The 24,131-nt window shown below is 41.5% G+C and overlaps 3 protein-coding genes across 5 annotated transcripts in view; 2 read left to right on the forward strand and 1 right to left on the reverse strand.

The window, feature by feature from the left end:
* KLB (klotho beta) overlaps nucleotides 1–1,987 on the forward strand; it is a 30,007-nt gene extending 28,020 nt beyond the window's left edge. For both annotated transcript variants that reach the window (XM_083630194.1, XM_083630195.1), the window contains one exon: nucleotides 8–1,987. In XM_083630194.1, coding sequence (XP_083486320.1) covers nucleotides 8–408 — 401 coding nt within the window. In that variant the 3' untranslated portion in view covers nucleotides 409–1,987. The remainder of the gene's footprint in view (nucleotides 1–7) is intronic.
* Nucleotides 1,988–4,078: 2,091 nt separating this feature from the next.
* Nucleotides 4,079–11,784, reverse strand: RPL9 (ribosomal protein L9). 2 transcript variants are annotated; one of them, XM_083630782.1, is made up of 8 exons: nucleotides 11,689–11,784; nucleotides 10,228–10,280; nucleotides 9,974–10,089; nucleotides 7,596–7,691; nucleotides 7,246–7,378; nucleotides 5,656–5,736; nucleotides 5,107–5,227; nucleotides 4,079–4,208 (listed from the first exon to the last, which is right to left on the reverse strand). In XM_083630782.1, the coding sequence occupies exons 2-7, from the start codon at nucleotides 10,271–10,273 to the stop codon at nucleotides 5,121–5,123; spliced, it is 579 nt and encodes a 192-aa protein (XP_083486908.1). In that variant the 5' UTR covers nucleotides 10,274–10,280; nucleotides 11,689–11,784; the 3' UTR covers nucleotides 4,079–4,208; nucleotides 5,107–5,120. The 2 variants fall into 2 exon arrangements, with proteins under 2 accessions (XP_083486908.1, XP_083486907.1); XM_083630781.1 differs by lacking the exon at nucleotides 11,689–11,784 and adding an exon at nucleotides 11,658–11,682.
* LIAS (lipoic acid synthetase) lies at nucleotides 11,775–23,955 on the forward strand. The gene is made up of 11 exons (XM_083630689.1): nucleotides 11,775–11,968; nucleotides 14,329–14,501; nucleotides 14,651–14,744; nucleotides 15,684–15,764; nucleotides 17,226–17,382; nucleotides 18,021–18,078; nucleotides 18,194–18,322; nucleotides 19,476–19,621; nucleotides 20,236–20,306; nucleotides 20,558–20,669; nucleotides 23,474–23,955. The coding sequence occupies exons 1-11, from the start codon at nucleotides 11,903–11,905 to the stop codon at nucleotides 23,524–23,526; spliced, it is 1,140 nt and encodes a 379-aa protein (XP_083486815.1). The 5' UTR covers nucleotides 11,775–11,902; the 3' UTR covers nucleotides 23,527–23,955.
* Nucleotides 23,956–24,131: the final 176 nt, after the last annotated feature.

A 24,131-nucleotide genomic window follows, 5' to 3' on the forward strand; every position in this document is an offset into this window, starting at 1 on the left:
TTTCCAGCTTACCACGTTGACAAAGTCAACGTCCGAGGCTATTTTGCGTTTAAACTCACCGATGAAAAATCCAAACCCAGACTGGGCTTCTTCACCCACGAAGCCAAGGCCAAGGCGTCCGTTCCGTTCTACAACCGTCTCATTAGCCGCAACGGCTTTCTCTTGGAGACTGCAAACAACATCTGTGACCAGCCTGAGGAAGAAGTAGGTTGCACGTTCTGCCTGCTTCTAGCACAGAAAAAGCCGCTAGTGTTCTTTGGGTGCTGCCTTTGTTCGACTCTCATCTTGCTCTTAAGCATTATTGTTTTCCACAAAAGGAAAAGGAGAAAATGGTATTGGTCGAAAAATATGGAGTACGTGTGCGTTCCTGTCAAAAGTAGACACAGGAAAGTTCTCAACCAGATATAGAGCGGTCTTTTTTTCCTGCATGTGAATGTCAATGGCGAGGTTAAGTTATTGAAAGCACTCCAAATCACTCCACAAAGATACTTGCAAAAAAATGCTGCTTTGCATGAGAATTCCCATGATAGTCGATTCAGGATTGTTATCAAGAATTCTTGTTCTGTGTTTATGCTGTCAGGGAATCCCAGGTTGTTTACTCGTATGTTCATGTTTATCATAAAGTCACTCAGAACTCCAAGTCCCTTGCTTTTTACATCAACGTACACCATCAAAAGACAGCGAAAAGAAACGATACAAGAGTGTCTACCTTCCTTTCAACCTTTTTTTCCATCTTCAGAGTAAGACTTGATTACATAAAGGAAGTTTTAGCTGTTGTCATGCCTGAAAATCTCAGGATGACAGCAGGGACAGATGTATACGAAGGAATTCAAAATGGTGTTAGTCCAATATATTTAATTACTTACAGTTGAAGCATAAATGCTTTCCTTTTGTAACCTAGTACAGTGACGGAACTAATTTGACATGAAAAGGTTCACAATTTGTGAACCTTTACAGAAATGTCTCAAAATTTGTGGCGCTATGCCTGCAGCTGTTGTGGATTGCAGGTGTAACATTTGCACACTTTCGTTTTGCTTGTTTTGGCTTGCGGAAGCTCCAGTAGGGCAGCTACCCTATCTATCACACGACTAGTCTTCATGGTTGTAAACGAAATGCTAAAAGCTGTATTAACGGCACCTCAAAAACATGTCCAGAGCATGTGATTGCAGCAGCCTCTCCTTCAAGCCCAGGTTGTAAATGAGAAAGGCCTGACATATAATACCTCTGTTATGTCTACTTCAGATCAAAAGATGTCAGGAATCTTAAAGGAGAAGAGGCTCGCAATAGGGATGTTTAAGTTGGTCTGAAATACTTTAGCAGTTGAATATGGGGGGTGATTAGACTGGAAAGCCCTCTGTGCATTTAAGATTATCATATACATACCAACTGCAATTGCAGTTCCGAGTCCTTATGCAGCCAAAAAAACAGCACCATCTGCACATAAGGGTGGGTGGAGTATTAGCAGGCTGGAGGGTATACAAATAAATAAATTGGGAAACGCTCCTGACAGGGCCACCTCCCGATCTTCCAAAATGGAAAACTAGGGGCTGGAGAAGAAGAGAAATGGAATCGTGAACAGAATCACTTTGCACTGCGACATTTTGTTGCAGGCCCCACTTGTGGAGACCATACTAAAAATGACCATAGTTTTTTGGGGGGTGTGGGGGAGAATCCCGTATTAGCGAGAAATGCCAACCTTCCTAGGACACAGCCATATTTGTGAAGCATGAACTGCAACACTTTTCTAAAATGAAATTGGGAAATATTGGTGTATTTGTGCTTTTCAAAGTTTCCTTCCTTTTCACATAGGATGATTCTGTTATATATATATATATTCCCCAATGGCCATTATTTAAAAGCTGGGATGCACTCCAGGCTATTCAGGATCAAATCGGCACAAATACACCTTTTTTAAAAAAAACTGACCCCATTTGTTGTACACACCCTTTTATTTAAAAATAAAAGGCATGCTCTGTGGATCAATGAACTATAATAGTTACAGTTATGAGATGTGTAAACCACACAAAGCTTTATCCATATTAAAACTTTCAGTGCACACAAGGTGGTCCTGCTCTGAATCTGTCACTCTTTGATATGCACGTTACCCATGAAAGTCTTATTTTCGCAAGCTGCAGAAATGTGTTGAGTTCCCCGCGCCTAAAAAAAGCCAATATACTTCCTCGAAAGTATTTAAAAAGATACTAAGTGGGTGCACATTGCAGAACCTGGCTTACAACTTGTGGGACAGAGCCAACATTTAATACTGGGGGGGGGGGAGTAATCAAATGCCCTGGGGCTGCATTTGACCTCCAGATCCATGTGCAGCTGAGGGTTGGGAAATGCCCATCAGACCAAGTAAGCACAGCCAACGATCAGAGACAATAGGGGATGCAAATCCAGAAACATCTGGAGGGCCACAGGTTCCCCACCCCTGCTGCAGCATGTCCTCTTTGTCCTGTACCTCCCACTGCTGCAACTATTGGGGGTGTGTGGATATGAACTGGAATTGCAGCTAAGGATGGACAGTTAAACACCCCCAATATAATTTAGGCCCTAACAGGTACCTCCCCACCCTCACCCTAAATGAAGTGCACATGGCTGTTTTGGCGGGCAGCTGATAAGGGAAAGGTTATTCACACTTTCCCCATGTGCTGTGGGATTAAACCACAGAGCCTAGGACTTGCCGATCAGAAGGTTGGTTGTTCGAGTCCCTGTGACGGGGTGAGCTCCCGTTGCTCGGTCCCTGCTCCTGCCCACCTAGCAGTTCGAAAGCGCATCAAAGTTCAAGTAGATAAATAGGTACCGCTCCGGCGGGAAGGTAAACGGCGTTTCCGTGCGCTGCTCTGGTTTCCAGAAGCGGCTTAGTCATGCTGGCCACGACCCGGAAGCTGTACGCCGGCTCCCTCGGCCAATAAAGCAAGATGAGCGCAGCAACCCCCGAGTCGGTCATGACTGGACCTAATGGTCAGGGGTCCCTTTACCTTTACCTCTGTGCTGTGGACCACTAGCAAAAATGTCCCTTTGATACCATGATCAGGTCTGGAAAAAGGATCTCTATTGGAACCTGTTGCATCAGTGGGTTTGCACCTGATTCCCAGGGTGTTGGCCGAGAGGGAATGATTCATGGGCAACAAAACAAAGAAAAAAAAGGTTACCCACCCCCCACTTTCATACATGCAGTTGCTTATTTTCATGAGATGTCAGTAAAACGAACATCTGTTCATCTGTCGTTTTCTGCTCACCCCCCCCCCTGCAACCTTCAGGAGGGTTACTAATTCATTAAAAAAATTAAACCAGCCATTATGCATCCTTGTTTAAAAACCAGCACTACCAAGTTTGAGGGGAATCGCTGAAAAAAACGAACCAAGCAGTTATCATTTGATGTAACCAGGACATTAAAGGAATTCTTAGGTTTTTGTATTCGACTCTACTGCTTCAAGACAGAAGTACCTTCTAGAAGGATGTCCATTTGGTCAGTGTGACCGACTCCAAGGAAGTATCTGATTAAACCCATGTCTTAACGTTATGCATGGCATTGTTTGCCTATTGGCAATGTCTCCTCCCTAAACATAAAAACTGCTAGGCCGTTATCAGAGATGAAATGGGTTGCAAATTGACAACTATTCCATTTCACTCAAAGTTTGTTAGACACTCTCAAATATTATACTATGTGATGAAGAAACACTAGAAAACACAACCTGCAAACCACTTACTGTACTGGGTTTTTACATTGGGTGATAATCCAGTATTTTCTATGCTGATGGAAGCTGCTCGCTAGTGAACAGATGATTTCTTCCTCCTTATCCCTACAGCTGCGCCATCTGCCCCCAATCTGTTCTGGAGGTTTGGGGGGCAGGGATATGCTGGACAGCAGGAGATGAACTGCCAAAAATGCCTCCTTCCCTCATGACAGATACCTTCCACCAAGTAGAGTGGGATACCATCCGTTTACCCCATTTTCAGAGTTTACTTTTCCAGATTAGTATACAATTAATATATTTAATTAATAAGCTATTTAATGCTTATGCAGGAAACCAAAGGGTTAGAATAGCTGAAAGCTCAATGACAAAACATAAAATATTGAAATATATTGTTTAATTTTTCTCCAAACAATGTCAAACTGTTTGGTTCATACAGCCAACTCCTGATGTGAACTGAAGGCTTGCTGCATGCTGTACTCCTTTGTGCCCTGGTTGTCAATTTAGCATCTGAAATAATGAAACAGATTGGATTATTAAAAACAACTGAAGCTTTAAATAACCTTTTACAACTGCAATCCCCTTACAAGCACCTCCAAAATAACATGAGAAGTATGGTTTAAAGTTACTACACGTTCCAATAATGGGAGAATGTTGAGATTAATCATCAAGAATTCACGTGATGTGCAAATATGAAGCAGAAATCATCCAAGTCTGCAGCCTCAGATTTTGAACCACTAGACCCCTAACACCTGCTCTCCCTGTTTAGTTGTTTATCACTGTTTTTATGAAAATTTAATTTTATACATTGCAAGCTACCATGAGTAATGCTTTTGCAGAAGAATTTTTTAAAAAAAACAACACAATTTGTTATTCTTTCTGGTGTTCAGAAAGACAATTCAAGTCTACGAAGTTACTTAGGTTTTACTCAGGTTTGGATCAGGAAGCATGATCCAAAGCTGGAAGACTTTGTGCTTCTCCCATTACAAGCTACACGGTGCAGCAGCTGCTATGCTGGCTCCTCTTCGTTGGAGCGGAGACCTGGATTCGGCTGGTGCAGTGAGTCTCTACAGAGGGGAACCTGCTTCTAAGATTGGAGCATTTCCCCTGCTCTGCAGAGAAAGCAATTTGCATTCAAGGAACTGGGAATGCACTTTGAACACAAATGGCTTCCATTGGAAAGAAAGAAAAAATATATGCTCCTTTTAAAATTCCAAGCTAGTCTTGAAGTGTAACCTCGTGTAATCAAGACAAGATTTCAACCAGGGATTTGCTGCATAGCAACTTCCGTGATATTTTGGATACCAAAAATCTTCTTCCAAATAAAAGATTTCACCCTCCAGCCTATATGGTAAAACTCGCCCCTTTACAGAATACACCATCCGTGCAATGTGAAAAGAACACAAACCTATTTATAGAGTTTTATTCATCTGCCTGTTGTACTGTTCCCTTCTCAGAGACATAGATACCATCCAAAAATTTCCTGATATCTTTATTCTTGACTGTGGTGGCCTGCTGAATCAAGGCAGCTGTAACAAAAAGAGGATAATTTAAGCAAGACTGGCTTAACAAAGCAATCGTATCTTCCCAATTCAATCAAACAAGCCAATTGAACAAGAACAAGGACAAATACTGCTAACTTAAAATCAAGCTAGGTAGTTTCCCTGTCAAGTCAAACTTCTCCTGTCCCATTAGCAACACTTGTTCCTATTTGTTGCTGGAGAAACAATAGCAACAGACTATGGAAGACAAAACAACTAACCTTGTTTAGTCTAACTAAACACACTGCAACAAAATAAGCTTCTCTTTTAACTTTAGACATTATTTAAAATAAGTTTCCCAATATTTTAGTGGTATACAGACAATGCAAGCTGAACTAAACGGCAGTTGTTGCATCTTTATGGACCACATCAAAGTAAAACCATTATTTTCACAATACAGTAATTAACTGACATACCAGAGTTAGATACCAATTCAATGTCATTTCCTTCAAGGATCAGCTCATCCTTCTGGGCTTGCGATACTGCACAGTTGACCCCTTTAAAAAAATGTTTTAAAAAGCACACATTTCTTCAATCAAAGAAATTTATCCTTCTCATACAAGTCCATCATTTTTAAAAAATAGAGTACATACATTTGCATACTTATCTGAATATCTCAGCTATCTAGTAATGATCCCTTACTATAGTAAACTGTAAAAAAAGGTAAAAGGTAAAGGACCCCTGGGCGGTTAGGTCCAGTCAAAGGTGACTATGGGGTTGCTGCGCTCATCTTGCTTTCAGGCCAAGGGAGCCGGCATTTGTCCACAGACAGCTTTCCAGGTCATGTGGCCAGCATGACTAAACCGCTTCAGGCGCAACAGAACACCGTGAGGGAAACCAGAGCACATGGAAATGCCATTTACCTTCCTGCCGCAGCGGTACCTATTTATCTACTTGCACTGGCGTGCTTTCGTACTGCTAGGTTGGCAAGAGCTGCGGCAGAGTAACAGACGCTCACCCCGTCACGGGGATTCGAACCGCCAACCTTCTGATCGGCAAGCCCAAGAGGCTGAGTGGTTTAGACCACAGCGCCACCAGCATAAATTGTATCCTGTACACACATAGGCTAAGACCAACAGGCCTGAGGGAAGTGGGCACTCATTGCTGATGTGCTTCTGCCCAATGCAGTTGGTGGACAACAACAGGAAGGACAAAAACAATAGGATAAAAATCCCTCTTGCATGTTAATATACATACAGATCTGTTAAATATGACTCAAAGTCTCACACCAGTGGCTGCTAAAATAAGATAAAGGATTAAGATTGGAAGTGGTATATTGGGAATAAACAAGAGAAGAAATAGGAACATGGAATAAATTTTTTCTCCCGTCAGCCAGAACATGGGAAGTCACCTAAAATATATAATTTGCAATGTATAATTGGCTTTATTATTTGTAATATGATGTGGCAATATTTTGTGTTGTATCCACTGGAGTGTTATTAATGAAAAATTAATAAAAATCATTAAAAAAACCAAGGTACTTTAATTTGTCCATATTCCATCATAAAACTCCCAAACTTAAAATACCATCTTAACTAGCCTACTGGGACATTAAGTTCCTACATCAGTAGCACGGGAAAAGGCGTTTTCTGTATCTTTCTTCCTGAAGTCACATGACATGCAAGACACAGAATTATTGTAATACATGCCCATTAATCTGTGCTTCTGTAGCAGGAATGAAACCAGTGATGGGGGGTTTTCTCGTAACAGAAATTTAATGGGGGCACATTATCACAATTATTTTTTACAGATTAGTGCATATTAATTTTGCATTTTGAAATACTTTTAACTTGTAAAATGGAGGTAATCCAGAGCAAGGCAGAACTCCAAAAAACAAGTATCCGATTCTGCAAGCTTTCCCCCCCAGTTATCATATGGTAACAACTTGCTTGGAAAAATACAGGTTTTCAGACATTATAGGATCCATTTGAAGCATAGGGTGACTACCCACCCCCCAATCTTATCAATCTTGGTAACAGATATTGCCACAGTAAGTAGCTCCTTACCTGGCCTCATGCGCACGCGACGGATGTACTTCTCCCCAAGAAAGTTACGGATTTCCACAAGTGAGCCATTCTCCTGGATAACCACATTGATGGGGAAGTGAGCGTACACTGACCTCATCTTGTAACGAAAGCCCTGGAATCACACACATTTAAAATCAAACAAACAGGGGGGAAAGAGAAACTTAAGTGTTTTCTGTCCAAACTGACTCTTAAAGCACTTTGTGCTCCAAATAGTATGTTAATAATGATAATAATAATGATAATAATAATAATAATAATAATAATTTATTATTTATACCCCAAAGTTGGCTATATCAACATTTAATAGCAAATTCCCACTGGAAACTTACCAATGTGACACCCTTGATCATATTTTGCACGTGACTGCAAATTGTGCGGACTGTTGCCAGTTCCTTTCTGTTACCCCACCATTTGTCAACACGCAGCTATGGAAATGAAAAAACAACGAAGTGTATAAAAATAGGCTGCTCATTTCCAAGTATAAAACAAGTTTTCTGTGTAAACATTACAAGAATTAAATTTTATTAGATTAATGAATTTCCACACCAGCAAATATGATTATTTCCAATTTCTATACACGGTATTTATCAAATGATCAACTGGCACTGCTATCCTCATCTGCCAAGTCAACATTGCTACATGTGTTTCTTGTATCAGCAAAACACACATACAGTTTTAAAGGAAGTGCTACCACTTTAGAGAAACTGAGGCCAAGTTCACACAAGACATCAATATAATTACCATCATCTTCTTGGGTACAAACAGATGGAACACCCAGCACTTTAACAGCAGCTGTATTTAATATTTAATTGTATTTACTCAGTTCACACATTATAATATCTGTAGGAATGCACACTCAGGAATGGTCAGGACTAATTACATGGAGAACACATCTTATGTTCAAAATTTTATAGAGAGCAGCAAGTCATATACCTCAATGACTGTCTTTATTCAACTGTGTAGTCAGCTATACAAAATATTGCAGTGTGGAATGCTCCTGTTCAGGATTCTAGACTAACAGTGATATAGTCTTTCTAGAATATTAAATTTCCACCACCACCACCTTTCCCCCTGTTGGCATCTGTATGTCTCAAGAGGCAATGGAATGTACCTACAGTGGTGAAGTCAAACCACAGTGCTTGCTGTGGAGACCAGTAACTCATAACTGCTGCCCCTCATGCTGTTTTCACTCCTGAAACCATTCTCATGAAAGCCGCCAGGCCGTTCCTTCTCCTAGGTAGGTACCTTCCTAGGTTGATGAGCTCCACCTGCCCCTCATTTCCCTCTACAGCACATGCAGTAATTGCCTCTTTGACCACTGGATCCACATTGGTACCCAGCCTCTGAGGCTTTCCCCCCCATAGAAAACTACAGTCGTACCTTGGTTTTCGAACAGCTGTTCCCTAACGTCACAAACCCGGAAGTGACTGTTACAGTTTGCGAACTATTTTTGGAAGCTGAACGTCTGATGGGGCTTCTAATTGGTTGCAGGAACTTCCTGCAGCCAATCAGAAGCTGCACTTTGGTGTCCAAATGTTTTAGAAGTCAAATGGACTTCCGGAATGGATCCCGTTCGACTTCCAAGGTACAACTGTACTGAAAACCTTGGAGCTGCTGCCATGGGCCCCTCTTGTGTATGGAGCTACTGTTTTGGCTGTGTCAGGACTCACATTTAGAGTACAAGTGGACTACTGTCAGTACGCTTTGCCTCCCATACAATGGGAGTAATACACAAATATTTTAACACTCTGAAAAGTGAATGGTGCATATTCACTGCCAAGAGCCATGTCCTGTTAATTACACTGAAAACTAAAATTCAGCGAACGACAAACCACAGACAAAATACCTTTGACATTTGCTAATAGAAGAAAGGCTAGCTCAGGGCTCCAATTTATCCTTAATTAAAACACAACAATTCACAGAGATTGGGAACCAGTTGGCGTGTGTTAGTATTGCTACAATTTATTAATTAATAGCTCTAATAGCACCAAATGTCTTGATCTAGTCCACTGCCTATCATCATAGTTTATTTTAACACGAATCAGCCACATGCATTTTTACACCTGAAACAAAAAACAGGGGACTCATTTTTCTTGCAGACTGACTGGCTGTGCTGTAGGATGCAACGTCTTCTGGAAATCTCACACTTGAAACATCATATGCAAGAGGTTCATTTATCAGACAAAATACCCAAAAGCACCTTTTGTCTCAATATACTGTTTAGAAACTTCTGTAAACAAGTATATATGCGTCTTAAATAAGTGCATGTTTCACTTTTCAAAAAGTTAAGATTACATGTTTTACAGTACACAGGTCTGCTCCAAAGCACTGAAAAACAGTAAACAGCAAGCCTTTCTTCCTGCCACTTTCCCTGTGCAACTTTCCACTCCGCAGAAAGTGTCCCAGATCCATATCTGCTGTATAGCAAAGAAAAGCAGCTCGGAGGTGAAGTTTGTAAAGAAAAAAATTGGAAAGGAAAGGATTAAGTCCCTCCTCCCACCTACTGCTTTTCCACAGCCAACTGCACCCTTGGTGCAGTGCTTTACAACTGTCACATCTACCAGCAAACGTGTAATTCTAGCCATAGAACCCAGCAACCATTACTGACAATACAAAGCTAACATGGAATCTGAAAACACTGCACAGGGCCAACAGCTTCCCTTGTCAGGATATACAGTAATGCTCACAACATCCACAAATTGCTCACCTTCTTGCGTTTCTTTCCCAAGAGAGAGAGTTCCACATTGATATGATTGAAGTCCCTTCGCAGAGTTCCTCTGGGGCCCTTGACAATAACTGTCCGTCCCTTCAAACGAACCTCGACTGGATGGAGATAATTAAACATTAGTACAACATACAGCAACTACAAGTGATAAGAACATTAAAGATTTGGGGGTATCTGGGGGGGGGGTGCGCGCGCGGTAGTACTAAACATAAAAACATCCAAGTGGATGCACATACCTTTTTCTGGGATGTCGACCGTCTGGTTGCTGAGAATGGTCTTCATTTTAAATCTAACAGGAAAAGCAAAATGAAGAACTGCAGGTTTAACATACTGATATCACCTGGACCACACCCTTTGCAACACCCTTGTGTTGTGGCTTTAACATCCATTTAGATCAGCGGTGTCCAAACTTTTTTCAAAGAGGGACAAATTTGATGAAGTGAAGTGAAGTTGTTATCCTTTTTTTAAGGATTTTTAGCTTTTTTTAGGATTGAAGTTGTTTAGGTTATTTTAGGATTTTACCCCAGGAAATAAACTGCCACAGGGCCCCCCAAAACGTACTTTGGACATGCCTGATTTGGATGCTTAAGAGGAATATTACTAAAACTATGTTATGATCAACTGCATCAGCCCCGCAAAAGGTTTCTAACCTTTAACCCAGAGGTTTCCAAACTTTTCACATTGGTGACACACTTTTTAGACATGCATCATTTTGCGACAACGTAATTCAGTTTTACTAGCAATCTGGAGGTTAAGCTAACCCCTTTCCATCCCCGGGAGGAGTGCGGGGAGCGTTTGTGCGACACACCAACACACTGCAGCTAACACACTAATTTGTCGAGACAGTGTTTGGAAAGCTCTGCTTTAACCAATACTTTCCCCTGCCACCATCACTTCCCACTCCTATTACCAATCTCAAAGGCCATATAAAAAGCATGCTCCTCTTCACATAGTGCTCATACCAGGGGTGGCTAACCTGTGGCGCTCCAGATGTTACTAGCATGTCCAATGGCAAGAGATAATAATGAGAACTGCAGCAGCACCCAGACAGCCACCCTGGCTTAAACTTTTCCTAGGCCTAGCGAGAACTCCCTGGCATGACAAAAAACCCCACTATATATTACTGCAGAAGGCAGGAAGCAAAACCGGCACTTTCAGCTCTGAGAAACCTTAAAGTAACGCTGGTGAAGCAGAGAGCCTGCTCTACAGACTGCCTGCAGCCTTTCTTGGCCTTGGGTCCCTAGACCTCGTTGAACTACAACTCCCATAATTCCCAGCCAGCACAGCCAACGGAGAAGCGTGATGGGAGTCGTAATCCAACATTAAAAGCAAGGCTGAGAAAGCAGCCGTGCAGTTTTGCGCTGAAATAATCTCTGCCACGAAAGCAGCCTTCTTAGGGGCGCGCCGTAGAAACGAGACCCCCTCCCCGCCTCACCCGGCATCAGTTTACGCAGGCGCACACGAAGCCGGGGCGCGCGAGAGAGAGCAAAGCCGTTGAGGGGAAGGGGGGCGGCTGCTTCTAGGTCTCCCTCTCAGGAGCCCCCGCCGAACCCAACCTCGCAGCGACGCCCGTTCCACTCTCTGAGCCCTGCCCGCGGCCTCCGCGGGGCGCTCGGGACAAGAGGCAGCCGCGGCGCCCCGGATGGAGCCGGATGCCGCCCCTCACCTCGCAAGGAAAAATAAAAGCCGGGCCTCACCTCCTTGTTCGCGGAGAGGAGGAAAGGAAGAGCGTCGTACGTCACCACGGTCTTGAACCCCGTGCGGAGTGACGCCAGCGCGTTCCGTGGGTGGGGCGTCGAGGCGCCGGGAGGCGAGAGCAATCGTCTCCGAGCCCAAACGGCAGGAGGGAAGGGGAAGGTGGGCGAGCGCCGAGTACATCGAGCCTGAGGAAGGAGTTGGGGTCGAGACGACATGGCTCTGCTCCACCTAGGCTTCCCCCGGGAGAACCTGAGGAGGCTGACGTCACTCGGGAGGCTGGTGAGCATATGGGGGGGGAGGGATAGGCCTGTGTGGAGCCCTATTCCCTGGTACCTTCTCTCTGGGGGAATCCCTGCCCCCAATATTATCATTTATTTACTTGCTTATGGCATTTATAGGCCACTTTTAACACCCCCCAGGAGCGGAAGGCGGTGTGCGTGGTTCTCCTCCTCGCCCCCATCTTCTCCTCCTCGCACAACAACCCTGCGAGGTAGGCTAGGCGAAGGAGAGATTAGTCATTGGCCCGCAAGGTCGCCCCCATCGAGCTTCACCGCCGAGTGGGGATTCAAACCCTGATCTTAGTAATTGTTGTTTAGTCGTTTAGTCGCGGGTGGTGCTGTGAGTTAAACCACAGTGCCTAGGACTTGCCGATCAGAAGTTTGAATCCCCGCGAAAGGGTGAGCTCCCGTTGCTCGGTCTCTGCTCCTGCCAACCTAGCAGTTTGAAAGTACGTCAAAGTGCAAGTAGATAAATACGGACCGCTTACTAGCGGGAAGGTAAACGGCGTTTTCGTGCGCTGCTCTGGTTTGCCAGAAGCGGCTTAGACATGCTGGCCACATGACCCGGAAGCTGTACGCCGGCTCCCTTGGCCAGTAAAGCGAGATGAGCGCCGCAACCCCAGAGTCGGCCACGACTTGACCTAATGGTCTGGGGTCCCTTTAGTCGTGTCCGACTCTTTGTGACCCCATGGACCAGAGCACGCCCAGGCCCTCCTGTCTTCCACTGTCTCCCGCAGCTTGGTCAAACTCATGCTGGTAGCCTCGAGAACACTGTCCAACCATCTCGTCCTCTGTCGTCCCTTTCTCCTTGTGCCCTCCATCTTTCCCAACATCAGGGTCTTTTCCAGGGAGTCTTTTCTTCTCATGAGGTGGCCAAAGTATTGGAGCACTCAGGGCTGATTTCCTTCAGAATGGAGAGGTTTGATCTTCTTGCAGTCCATGGGACTCTCAAGAGTCTCCTCCAGCACCAAAATTCAAAAGCATAAATTCTTTGGCGATCAGTCTTCTTTATGGTCCAGCTCTCACTTCCATACATCACTACTGGGGAAACCATAGCTTTAACTATACAGACCTTTGTCGGCAAGGTGATGTCTCTGCTTTTTAAGATGCTGTCTAGGTTTGTCATAGCTTTTCTCCCAAGAAGCAGGCATCTTTTAATTTTGTGACTGCTGTCACCATCTGCAGTGATCATGGAGCCCAAGAAAGTAAAATCTCTCACTGCCTCCATTTCTTCCCCTTCTATTTGCCAGGAGGTGATGGGCCCAGTGGCCATGATCTTCGTTTTTTTGATGTTGAGGTTCTCTTATTTCACCCTCATTAAAAGGTTCTTTAATTCCGCCTCACTTTCTGCCATCAAGGTTGTGTCATCTGCATATCTGAGGTGGTCTTAATAATAATAATAATAATAATAATTTATTATTTATACCCCACTGATCTGGCTGGGTTTCTGTAGCCACTCTGGGCGGCTCCGAACAAAATACTAAAAACAGGATAAAACATCAAACATTAAAAGCTTCTCTAAGAAACCCGAAGCATTCCTCCTAGGAATTCTTGATCAAGATTTTAAAAAAAGAAAATTGGAAATTATTTATGTATGCAACAACAGCGGCAATAATTATATTAGCACAAGTTTGGAAGACAGAAGAAATACCAACGAAAGAACAATGGCAAGGGAAACTTATGGAATATGCAGAACTGGCAAAATTAACAGATAAATTACATGAAAAGGATAACAAAGATGTTAAAAGAGAATGAGAACCATTTACAACATATATGAAGAGACAAAATAAAGAATTGGACTCACTGGCAAGGTTTGAATAAACATACACAATTGTATATAACAAAAAGTGAGACTATATGTATTGGGAAAATTTTGGTAAACAACATGTAGGGTGAGTAATATGGAAATAAAACAAAATGGGAATATGAGGAGAGGAGGGGGGATATGGAAAATTGTCAGAGAATATTGTTAGAGGATGTATACATGGAAAAACCAATAATTTTTTTTAAATGCTTCCTTAAATAGGGCTCCCTTCAGATGTTTTCTAAAAGTCAGATAGTTGTTCATTTCCTTGACATCTGGTGGGAGGGTGTTCCACAAGGCGGATGCCACCACCAAGAAGGCCCTCTGCCAGGTTCCTTGTAATCTCACTTTTCACAGTGAGTGGGTTGGACTAGATGACCCTTGTGGTCCCTTCCAACCCATGACCTTCAAATTCCAGCATCTGGATAACGCTTTTATACCTCATGGAAATAAGTGCACAAATATAGCAGAGGACAAAGCTGCTTTGGATTTAAAAAATAAATAAATTATTTGGAAATGCGTTATTTGAAACTAAAAGTGCAAATGCTTTTTCCTAGACCTGTGAAAGCAATCGGCACAAACCGTTGAGAGCATCAAGCTCATTGCCAGAGGAACAGAAGGGACTCTTGCAAAATGGACCTGATTTGCAAGACTTTATGTCTGGAGAACTTTCAGACAAAACAAAGTGGGCAGACTATAAAGGCGAATTAAAGCGTCAGAAAGGAGAAAGGTATTTAAAACAACTTAATTACCTCATTAGAATGAGTAGAACAATGTGTTTACAAAGTAGGTCAGCTGTCTGGAAAGTCAGTTAATTTCTCAGACTTACAAACATTACCTGCTAAAGCAAAATAAGTATGGCTTTTGGTTTTTTTATAGGCTGCGACTTCCTCCATGGCTGAAAACGGAGATTCCAATTGGAAAAAATTATAACAAATTGAAGAATTCGTTGAGAAATTTAAATCTCCACACGGTAATTCGAATGCCCGTATTGTACCAGATGATTTACTGTGTTGTTCAGTGTTGTTTTTGCAATTAAAGTTCCCATCATAGACACACTTACTTAAAAGTAAATTCCTTTGCAGTGGACTTGCTTCCATAGGTTTAGAGCCCATCTGTTGTGTTTAGAAGACTTTTGTTTCCAGTGATGAGGCCTCACTAACTTACAATAGAAACTTGCACTGGAGTAGTCATTATGGTATCCCATTGTTTTCTTTGTCATTGAAACCCTCCCTGAACAGTTTGAGAGCAGACCAGGGTTGTACCAACATGCATGCCAGATGGACTTAAAAAAACACCTTCATTGGGTACTGCCATGTGAAGTAATTTTCATTATAACAGTAGCACAGTGGTACCTCTGGTTACATACTTAATTCGTTCTGGAGGTCTGTTCTGAAGCTGAAACTGTTCTTAACCTGAAGCACCACTTTAGCTAATGGGGCCTCCCACAGCTGCCGTGCGATTTCTGTTCTCATCCTGAAGCAAAGTTCTTAACCCGAGATACTATTTCTGGGTTAGCAGAGTTACAGATAGGTAGCCGTGTTGGTCTGCCATAGTCAAAACAAAAAAAAATTTTTTCCCTTCCAGTAGCACCTTAAAGACCAACTAAGTTAGTTCTTGGTATGAGCTTTCATGTGCATGCACGTGTGTATCTGAAGAAGTGTGTATCTGAAGAAGTGTGCATGCACACGAAAGCTCATACCAAGAACTAACTTAGTTGGTCTTTAAGGTGCTACTGGAAGGGGGAAAAAAAATTTTTGTTTTGGGTTAGCAGAGTTTGTAACCTGAAGCGTATGTAACCCAAGGTACCACTGTACTTACCTCATCATTAGCTTTACAATGGTGAGACTCCTTGTAGCCAATGCACTTTATGTCCTTCTTACAGTGTTAATAACTGTTTCATTGCCTGCAGGTGTGTGAGGAAGCACGATGTCCAAACATCGGAGAGTGCTGGGGAGGGGGCAAATATGCTACTGCTACAGCCACTATAATGGTAAGCTGACCACTGGCAATTGATGGTCTTATCGGGAACAGCACATCCAAATTGTCCCATATTTGTCTTGTATATTACTCAGAGGTATTAGCAGAGAATAAAGGAAATGGAATAAGAGGGACTTTGCTTTTGTCATTCTAGAAAGCAGTCGTACAGCCAGGGCTCTAAGGGTGCCTTGTACATTATCTGGAAAATGATGATGATGATGATTTTATTTCTGTGCCACCCATCTGACTGGGTTGCTCCTGCGGAGTCTCATCTCATGGTATTCCAGCAAGCAGACCACATGGGCAGAGGCATATAGCATGGCTGCACCCCATAATATGTGGTCGCAGGGTGATGTGGTGCTGGCATGGGGAGTAACCAGTTTACAGTGGTACCTCGCAAGACGAAAAATGCGCAAGACGAAAGAGTTTTCCGTTTTTTGAGTCGTTCCGCAAGACGAATTTCCCTATGGGTTTGCTTCGCAAGACGAAATGTCTTGCGAGTTCTTGCAAGTTTGTTTCCTTTTTCTTAAAGCCGTTAATAGCCGCTAAGCCACTAAGCCATTAATAGCTGCTAAGCCGCTAAGCCGCTAATAGCCGTGCTTCGCAAGACGAAAAAACCTCAAGACGAACGGATTAATTTCGTCTTGCGAGGCACCACTGTACCTATGACGTGATCTTTCTATTTAAATCAGTTACTGGAACTGTGTGCAATTATTTGGCTGCTGCAGCCCTTCTGCTGTGATAATATAAGAACTGGCTGCAAGGACCATTTCACAGTACAGTGGTACCTTGGGTTAAGTACTTAATTCATTCCAGAGGTCTGTTCTTAACCTGAAGCACCACTTTAGCTAATGGGGCCTCCTGCAGCCACTGTGCTGCTGAAGCACGATTTCTGTTCTCATCCTGAAGCAAAGTTCTTAACCCGAGGTACTATTTCTGGGTTAGCGGAGTCTGTAACCTGAAGCATATGTAACCTGAAGCGTATGTAACCCGAGGTACCACTGTAAATGTCATTATTTCCTCTCCCTGCCTGCCCTTATTGGTGTCAAGCTATTAATATGAAAATTGGGGGAAATTCCTGCTGATTTGTCTGTGCTCAGAGAGCAGATAATACTAAACCATAGCTAAAACAATGAGTTACTCCTCCCCTTTCTCCTCCGGTGAGGAGGAAACAAACCAGAGGCTAGCTTGCAATTACAAGAAAACCTTGATGCACCATTGTGGTTTGTTAGGAGAGGGGGAGACAGAATTATGCATGTAAAGACAAGCCAGGCTCTTGCTTGTTTCTTCCTTGGCACACTTAAGGGTGGGTTTCAGGCTCCATGTATCTTATGTTGCTCAGAGTAGTTCTGGACTATATAATAATTTCTTTCTCATCTGTTGGCTGAGCTGTTGAGATTATTTTAATATTCGTTATAGAAGGCTAGTTGAATTAATTTTTTTATTCAAAAAAAACAATTGTTTCCTGTTTCAGCTGATGGGGGACACTTGTACAAGAGGCTGTCTCTTTTGCTCAGTGAAGACAGCAAGAAGTCCCCCTCCATTAGATCCCGAAGAGCCATATAACACAGCGAAAGCAATTGCTGAATGGGGGCTGGATTATGTTGTATTGACCTCTGTGGACAGAGATGGTAAGTAACTTTCTAATTTTGACTCCTGTTGAAAATACACTTATGCTGATTCCAACCAAGGATGAATGCCAAACCAAGTTGATGGACTATGCTGAAATGGCAAAATTAACTGGGAAGCTCAGAAACCAAGAAGACTTCAAAAAAGAATGGGGGAAATGTATAATATATTTTAGGAGCAGATTAGTAAGCAGATGAAAACATTAGCAGGATTTTAACCACACTTGTAAAGTAACAAAAAATATGGACAATTTAGATGAATAAAAAATGTGGATAACAAATTGATATGCAGTTGTAAACATTGTCATTAGAACCCATGGCGGGGATGGGGGGTGTCCCGAGATTCAGAGTAATCTCTTTATATGGGTTTTTAATTGCTTTTGTTACATGTTTATATCTTCTTAAGGTCAAATAAAAATTATTTACAAAAACAGACTCCTCCCCCAAAAGCAAATACAGTTATGCTGTATGCAGAAATCTCATCTAAGGTATTTGTAAGCTGTGCAGATCGCTGTTCTCTATTTCAATAGTTAATATTTGCAGGCATTAAATTTACACAAATGCATCCTTGACACCACTATAGCTATGTAAAAGTAGGTATTTGTTCTTCCTCTAAAATAACTGCCATGTTCTATTATTAGATGTTTCAGATGGTGGAGCAGCACACTTTGCAAAGACCGTATCGCACTTAAAAGAAAGGTAAGGAGTGAATATTAGAAAAATTAAATGGCTTGCTTTTGGGGCAAGGTTAATGCAGCTTTCAACTGACCACGCTGCACTTTTGTTTTGTTTTTTCCCAACCCCCGTTTCTCAGGAATCCCAAAATTCTCGTGGAATGTTTAACTCCTGATTTCAGAGGTGACCTGAAAGCGGTGGAGACAGTTGCTCTGTCAGGGCTCGATGTCTATGCTCACAATGTGGAAACAGTTCCAGAATTGCAGAGGTGATGAAAGGTGATATATACTGATGGAGTAAAATAAGATTTGTGAGAGCAGACTATTTTAATTTAAGAGATGGTTCCATGAAGATGCTATTAGGAGGGACTGGCAGTCTGCCTGCATTAGTGCTAAGCCATTTTCTGCTTGTTGAAGACTAAGCAGTGAATCTGCTTTTGTGTTCTGTTCACAGTGGGGTCCCACAGAATGGTGCATGCCCAGAAGACTTAATCTGCATCCTTAGTGTCACTGCAGCTGTACTGTGTTGTTTAGACATGTTTAAGAACCTTTTTGCTTTGTATAACTACAGTTCTCATATTTTATCAGAATGAGCCTCTCTATACTCTAGCTATTTACTGGTCATAATAAATGTATGCTTTGCCATCAAATGAAAGCAAACTCCAGTAGTAGTGATTAAACTGGGGGTGTTTTACCCCAAACTGACATTCCATATTTTACATATTCCATCAAGGATTGATCCCTGGAAGTTACTTTTAGGACCGTCAGCAAAATGAATGCCTTTTGTAAAAGCCAAATATTTAAGTGGCTTGAGAATTGTCTCCTAGGTTCCTGTTTTGCTGTTCATAGGCTTGTCATAAATCCGATCACATGTACTAGTCATTCATACCAGGACATCTGTCTGCTTATGCAGGTGAAGAAAATAACTTGCAATAGTTGCCCCATTTCGATTAAATGGGGATATCACCCAGCATAGAGAGTGCTGTTCTCTCTGTCATTCTTTTGAATATTTTTCTCAGAGCAAGGGTGATGTTGTTCAGCCTGATACACATTGAAGGTAGTGTTATAAAGATCGAAGAAAAATTGTGTGTACACACATACAAAAAAACCTTTGGAAGCAGTTATGAAAGGCAGATTCTGGAACTATGACAATACAGTATCTGGCCATCTTTCATTCCCTGCTAAGGCTAGTTTTTGTTGTTGTTGTGATGGGCAATGGCAAATTCCTGTTACCCTTTCAATCCAGTTACTCTGAACGAGTTTTCAGTTCAATGTTTGAGAAGGTATTCTTGATCTGTGTATTCTTCCGTAGTTTGACTCATCTAATCCAGTGGGTTCTGCAGAAGGTTTTTCCACAGGTGTGACAAGATCCGTTCTTGTTATGCTAATTATTATTATTTTTTACTATTTCTTTTCTTAAAGAAAAGTTCGGGATCCTCGGGCTAACTTCGACCAGTCCCTCAGTGTTTTGAAGCATGCAAAGAAAGTTCAGCCTGATGTAATTTCCAAAACATCCATCATGCTTGGTCTTGGTGAAACAGATGAACAAATATACAACACATTGAAATGTAAGTCAGGATTTTGTGTGGATAGAGGCCATGATTCACAGATTCAAGGAAAAAGAAAGTGCACCCTCTTTGAATTCTGTAGTTTTACATACGAAGATATAATAACAATCACCTATTCCTTAGCAGGTCTTAAAATTAGGTAACTGCAACCTCAAATGAGCAACACATGACATATTACATTGTGTCATGATTTATTCAATTGGATTGAGGTCTGAATTTTGACTGGGCCATTGCAACAAAGAAGGTGCACTTTCTTTTTCCCATGATTGTAAGCTGTGTAGGGACCATAGCTGAGTTTTGGAGCATGTTATTCCAATAGCCATATGCTAAGCTGTCCATGCACAATTTCTGAGGCTCTCTCCTTAAAGCAAACTCATTCCTGCATATTGAGTTCAGATATGGGGCAAGCTGATTGGAGATTGAAAAGAGTTTTCATTTTGGGTCTCTTTCTTAACTTTTGCTATGGTTTTTTTCTTCCTCATTTGGGAGTTAAACCTAACTTTATCTGCTATCTTAAATGTGCTGCTTAAAAACAGGCACCAGTGAGGTTTGGAAGAATAAACAATGCTATACTATTTTCTGTCATTCACATTTAAAACGTTTAATTTTTATAGTATTACGTGAGGCTGACGTAGACTGTTTGACCTTGGGACAATACATGCAACCCACAAAGCGCCATTTAAAGGTAAAATTGTACTGGAAGTTTATTGTTTGAAAATATATCACATTTTCTGGATTGAAGGCTGAAAGTGACTTGGGATATGCCTTCTGGGACGGGAATCTTAAGGTGAGGCAATTATGTCAGCCTCAGTTTCTTTTGGAACACAGATCCATGTACAATTTAGTTGTGGATGTTATAGTCTGTGCTTGTTAAGGTTAGGAATATATGCATTTTGAAATGACTGGATCATGATGAAAATGTATTCTTCTTTCCAGGTCGAAGAATATATTACTCCTGAGAAATTTAAACATTGGGAAAACGTAGGAAATGATCTTGGGTTTCATTACACTGCGAGTGGGCCTCTTGTGCGTTCCTCCTACAAAGCAGGTGAGATACATAGTTTGCTAGATTAGCTGCACTATATAAATTTATGCAAACTTCGGTTTAAACTTGCCCCCTTATCGGCAAGTGCAATAGACCTTTAGCTTTATATGTACAGGCATTGGGTTTTATTCAGTGTAACACTAAGCAAAATGTTCTGTGAGTGCAGCACAAGGATTTCTCCTTGCACAACAGAACATTCTCTTTTTTTTAAATAAATGTTTATTAAAATTTTCCATCTTAGTAAAAAAATAAAAAAAAGAATTTTTTAAAAAAAAAACACATAAAGTTTACAATCCGTATTTTCAATGACATATTTCCCTGACTTCCCCACACCTCCCCTTCTTATATTCCAATTCAAATTGTTAGTTCAACAAGTTCTTATCCCCAATTTTTAACCTTTTTATATTTAGTTCATTTTAAAGAAAAAACCAATTTTAACTTATAAACATCCATATTTATACATCAGTACTCATTCTTAAAACTTTTTTCTAAAGTCGACCCAAATTCGCTTCCACGAATTCCCCAATTTTCTTACTAATAACAAAAGAAAATAAAAAAACAGATTATAATTATACACCCTTTGGATTCCCAAACCCCACCACCCCCTTTCCCGGTTTCGATCCCCAACAGATGTCCATCAGTCTACTATCAGCCTGGAGACCTCACATCCGAGGCTCTTAATTCTCTCTCAATTCCTCTCTGCCGGTTTTTTTGATAGTCTTTAGTATTAAACACCAGATCTCGGAGAAGCTCTGTCCCCATAAGGTCCATGTTTCTTCCAGCCAGACCTCCATACTTAAAAGTGGAGCCCGAATCTTGTTTCTTACTCCTTTTAAGTCCAATTGTCCCGAAAGCTCCAACTTCCACCTTAATCAAATTTGTAATCCATAGGTCTTCAGATCGACAACAGAACATTCTCTCCCTCTAGGGCTCCCTCCCCTCGTCCCTTTTCCGGGGTTCTCCCAACCCTCTGGAACAGATTTGGGGATGGCATAGAATTGTATGTGGAGCACTGGGGTGGAATCCACTTGCACTAGCACTAATCCTTAACATTAGTGCAACTGAATATGGCCCATCATGTTACTTTTGAAGACTAGCTGGACAGGCATGATTTATAGAATAATAATAATAATAATAATAATAATTTATTATTTATACCCCGCCCATCTGGCTGGGTTTCGTCAGCCACTCTGGGCGGCTTCCAACAAAACACTAAAATACAATAATCTATTAAACATTAAAAGCTTCCCTAAACAGGGCTACCTTTAGATGTCTTCTAAAAGTTTGGTAGTTATTTTTCTCTTTGACATCTGATGGGAAGGCGTTCCACAGGGCGGGCGCCACTACCGAGAAGGCCCTCTGCCTGGTTCCCTGTAACTTGGCTATAGAAAATGTTATTTGTTCCATAATAGTTAGATAATCGGCCTAGGCATTTTGTCTCATGTGTTGCAAGTTGCCTGGGGTGCAGTCCATCACGTTCTTCATTTTGTACCATGTTCCTTCATGCCAGTGGAGAAATGGCAATAGGATAGAGGCAAGATACAATAGATTGTGGCCATAGCTAAAATTCAGATATAAATTGGTGAGTAACTTGCAGCTTTTGTTGTGACATGCAAACTCTTAAGTACAGTTCCCTTTAAACTAATACCTGTATTCAATGGGACTTGCTTCTGACACTGATTATAGTCTTAGTGTGTTATACAACTTAGATGGGAAATATTACTTACGAAGCTTGAAATATAGATCTTCATAGTTGTAATCTTTTAGGCGGCAAAAGCAGTAGAGCAAGTAGTTCATATGCAGTGTGAACTACAGTGATCTAATTTAGTTTTATTTTAAAGTTGTACATACTGCATTCAACATGGGATTATATCTGCTGGTGTGAATTAAACAAACAAACTTGCTGCAGAAAGCATGGCAAAAAACAAAAACGGCTAAAGGCCAGAATTTTTAAAATTTATTTGCTTCCTGGCTCTTCTATGATTTACAGAAGTGTCAGTTCAAGGTCCATTTTTTTTTATCATTTGCTTTCTGGCCGTACCATGATTTACAGAAGCACCCAATAATGTGCAGCCCATAGGTCTTGTGCTGCTCCTGAGATTTATCTATGTCCTCAGAGTTACATATAATGTTCAGTGCGAAATCTGCGAGTGACAAATGCCGAGAAGCCATGCCTGACAACTATAACCCACACAAGGATTGTGCTATTCCTTATGCTTTTCACAGCCATCCAAAATAGTCTAGCAGTCTATGGGTAGCACAGCAACTGAATACCTCCCTCCCCATCAACAGCACAGTTGCCACGATGCTGGCATTTCCCTACATTTGCTTGTTCAGTGTTAAAATTTCAGGGAAACCACCATCTGCAAGTTTTCCAGGTTTGCTCTTTCCCGATCCAAAAGCGGCTCCTTTGCCAAGCCGATCAGCAAGAGGAAATATTCATTAAATGCAGCAATCCTATTACATTGACACTGGTATGACTTACCTTTGATTAAATATCATCAGAAGGTTTAGAAAGCCTCTTGTTTTTTCTGCTGCCTAACATTCCAAGTCTTTCTCACTTAAAACCTTTTAAGAACAGAGATGATTTATGCTGGGGAAAATAGTTTGCGTATGTGACTTGCCCCGTTTGACACAAGGTTCATTCCTGCAGCGCTAAGAGAGTAATAGGCAGCAAGGATCATTTTCAGCTGCCTCCTGTAGATGCTACTGGTCGTTTCTTTCCTACAACACAGGCTAAAGAATACAGTCACAAGATGCTTGCTACTCTGTTAAAATAGATGCATGCTTTCTTTTTGTCTCTGCAGGTGAATTTTTCTTGAAGAATTTGGTACAGAAGAGGAAGAAGAAAGACATCTGAAATGTAGAAAGTTCATAGGGACAACTCTGCATCACTTAATGAATTCCAGATGGCAGCATCACAAATAAAGGAAGAACATTCAAGATGCCTTTGTTCATTGCCGTTGCCCCTGCAAGCATTTAAACTTAGCCATGAATTATTCAGGTTGTTTCTGAACTCTGCTATCTTCTACTGTAGTTTAAAAAATGTTAATATGTATTATATGGCTTACAGTGCAATCCTATACATATACATTCAAAATTAAGTTCCAAGGGATTTGTTGGTCTTCTTTCTAAGTAAGTGGTACAGATCTGCCTTAGAAAACCTCTGCTTTCTAACATATGAAGGAATAACTGCACCATGAGATATACCCATTGGGAAAATTAAGAGAGTTAGATGCATATTTTAAATATCTTGCAGATAATACCAGTAATAAACAGCTGAACACAGTGTGCAGCATTTCTTCAGACTTCGTATGCACCCATATTTACACTCTGTCATTTCAATTTTTTAAAAAAATACAAGCCAATGTGCAAACATTATGAGGCACAGTCAAAATTGTCAATATTGATTATTGAGAGAGCACATCCTTTATCATCAAATAGAGATATGGTTAAATCTTGCTG

This window comes from Podarcis filfolensis, assembly GCF_964270895.1.
Source record: "Podarcis filfolensis genome assembly, chromosome: 9".
Taxonomy (NCBI): Eukaryota; Metazoa; Chordata; class Lepidosauria; order Squamata; family Lacertidae; genus Podarcis; species Podarcis filfolensis.

What these genes read in the sequence shown, in the direction of transcription:
- RPL9 (XM_083630782.1), bottom strand. Translation starts at nt 10,273, where the DNA reads ATGAAGACCATTCTCAGCAACCAGACGGTCGACATCCCAGAAAAAG. An exon ending in GGTCGACATCCCAGAAAAAG is followed by an intron (nt 10,090 to 10,227) that starts GTATGTGCATCC and finishes ATCTCCATCCAG; the next exon opens with TCGAGGTTCGTTTGAAGGGA. An exon ending in TGATCAAGGGTGTCACATTG is followed by an intron (nt 7,379 to 7,595) that starts GTAAGTTTCCAG and finishes GTGTGATTCCAG; the next exon opens with GGCTTTCGTTACAAGATGAG.
- LIAS (XM_083630689.1), top strand. Translation starts at nt 11,903, where the DNA reads ATGGCTCTGCTCCACCTAGGCTTCCCCCGGGAGAACCTGAGGAGGCTG. An exon ending in GACCTCTGTGGACAGAGATG is followed by an intron (nt 17,383 to 18,020) that starts GTAAGTAACTTT and finishes TTCTATTATTAG; the next exon opens with ATGTTTCAGATGGTGGAGCA. An exon ending in CCACAAAGCGCCATTTAAAG is followed by an intron (nt 20,307 to 20,557) that starts GTAAAATTGTAC and finishes TCTTCTTTCCAG; the next exon opens with GTCGAAGAATATATTACTCC.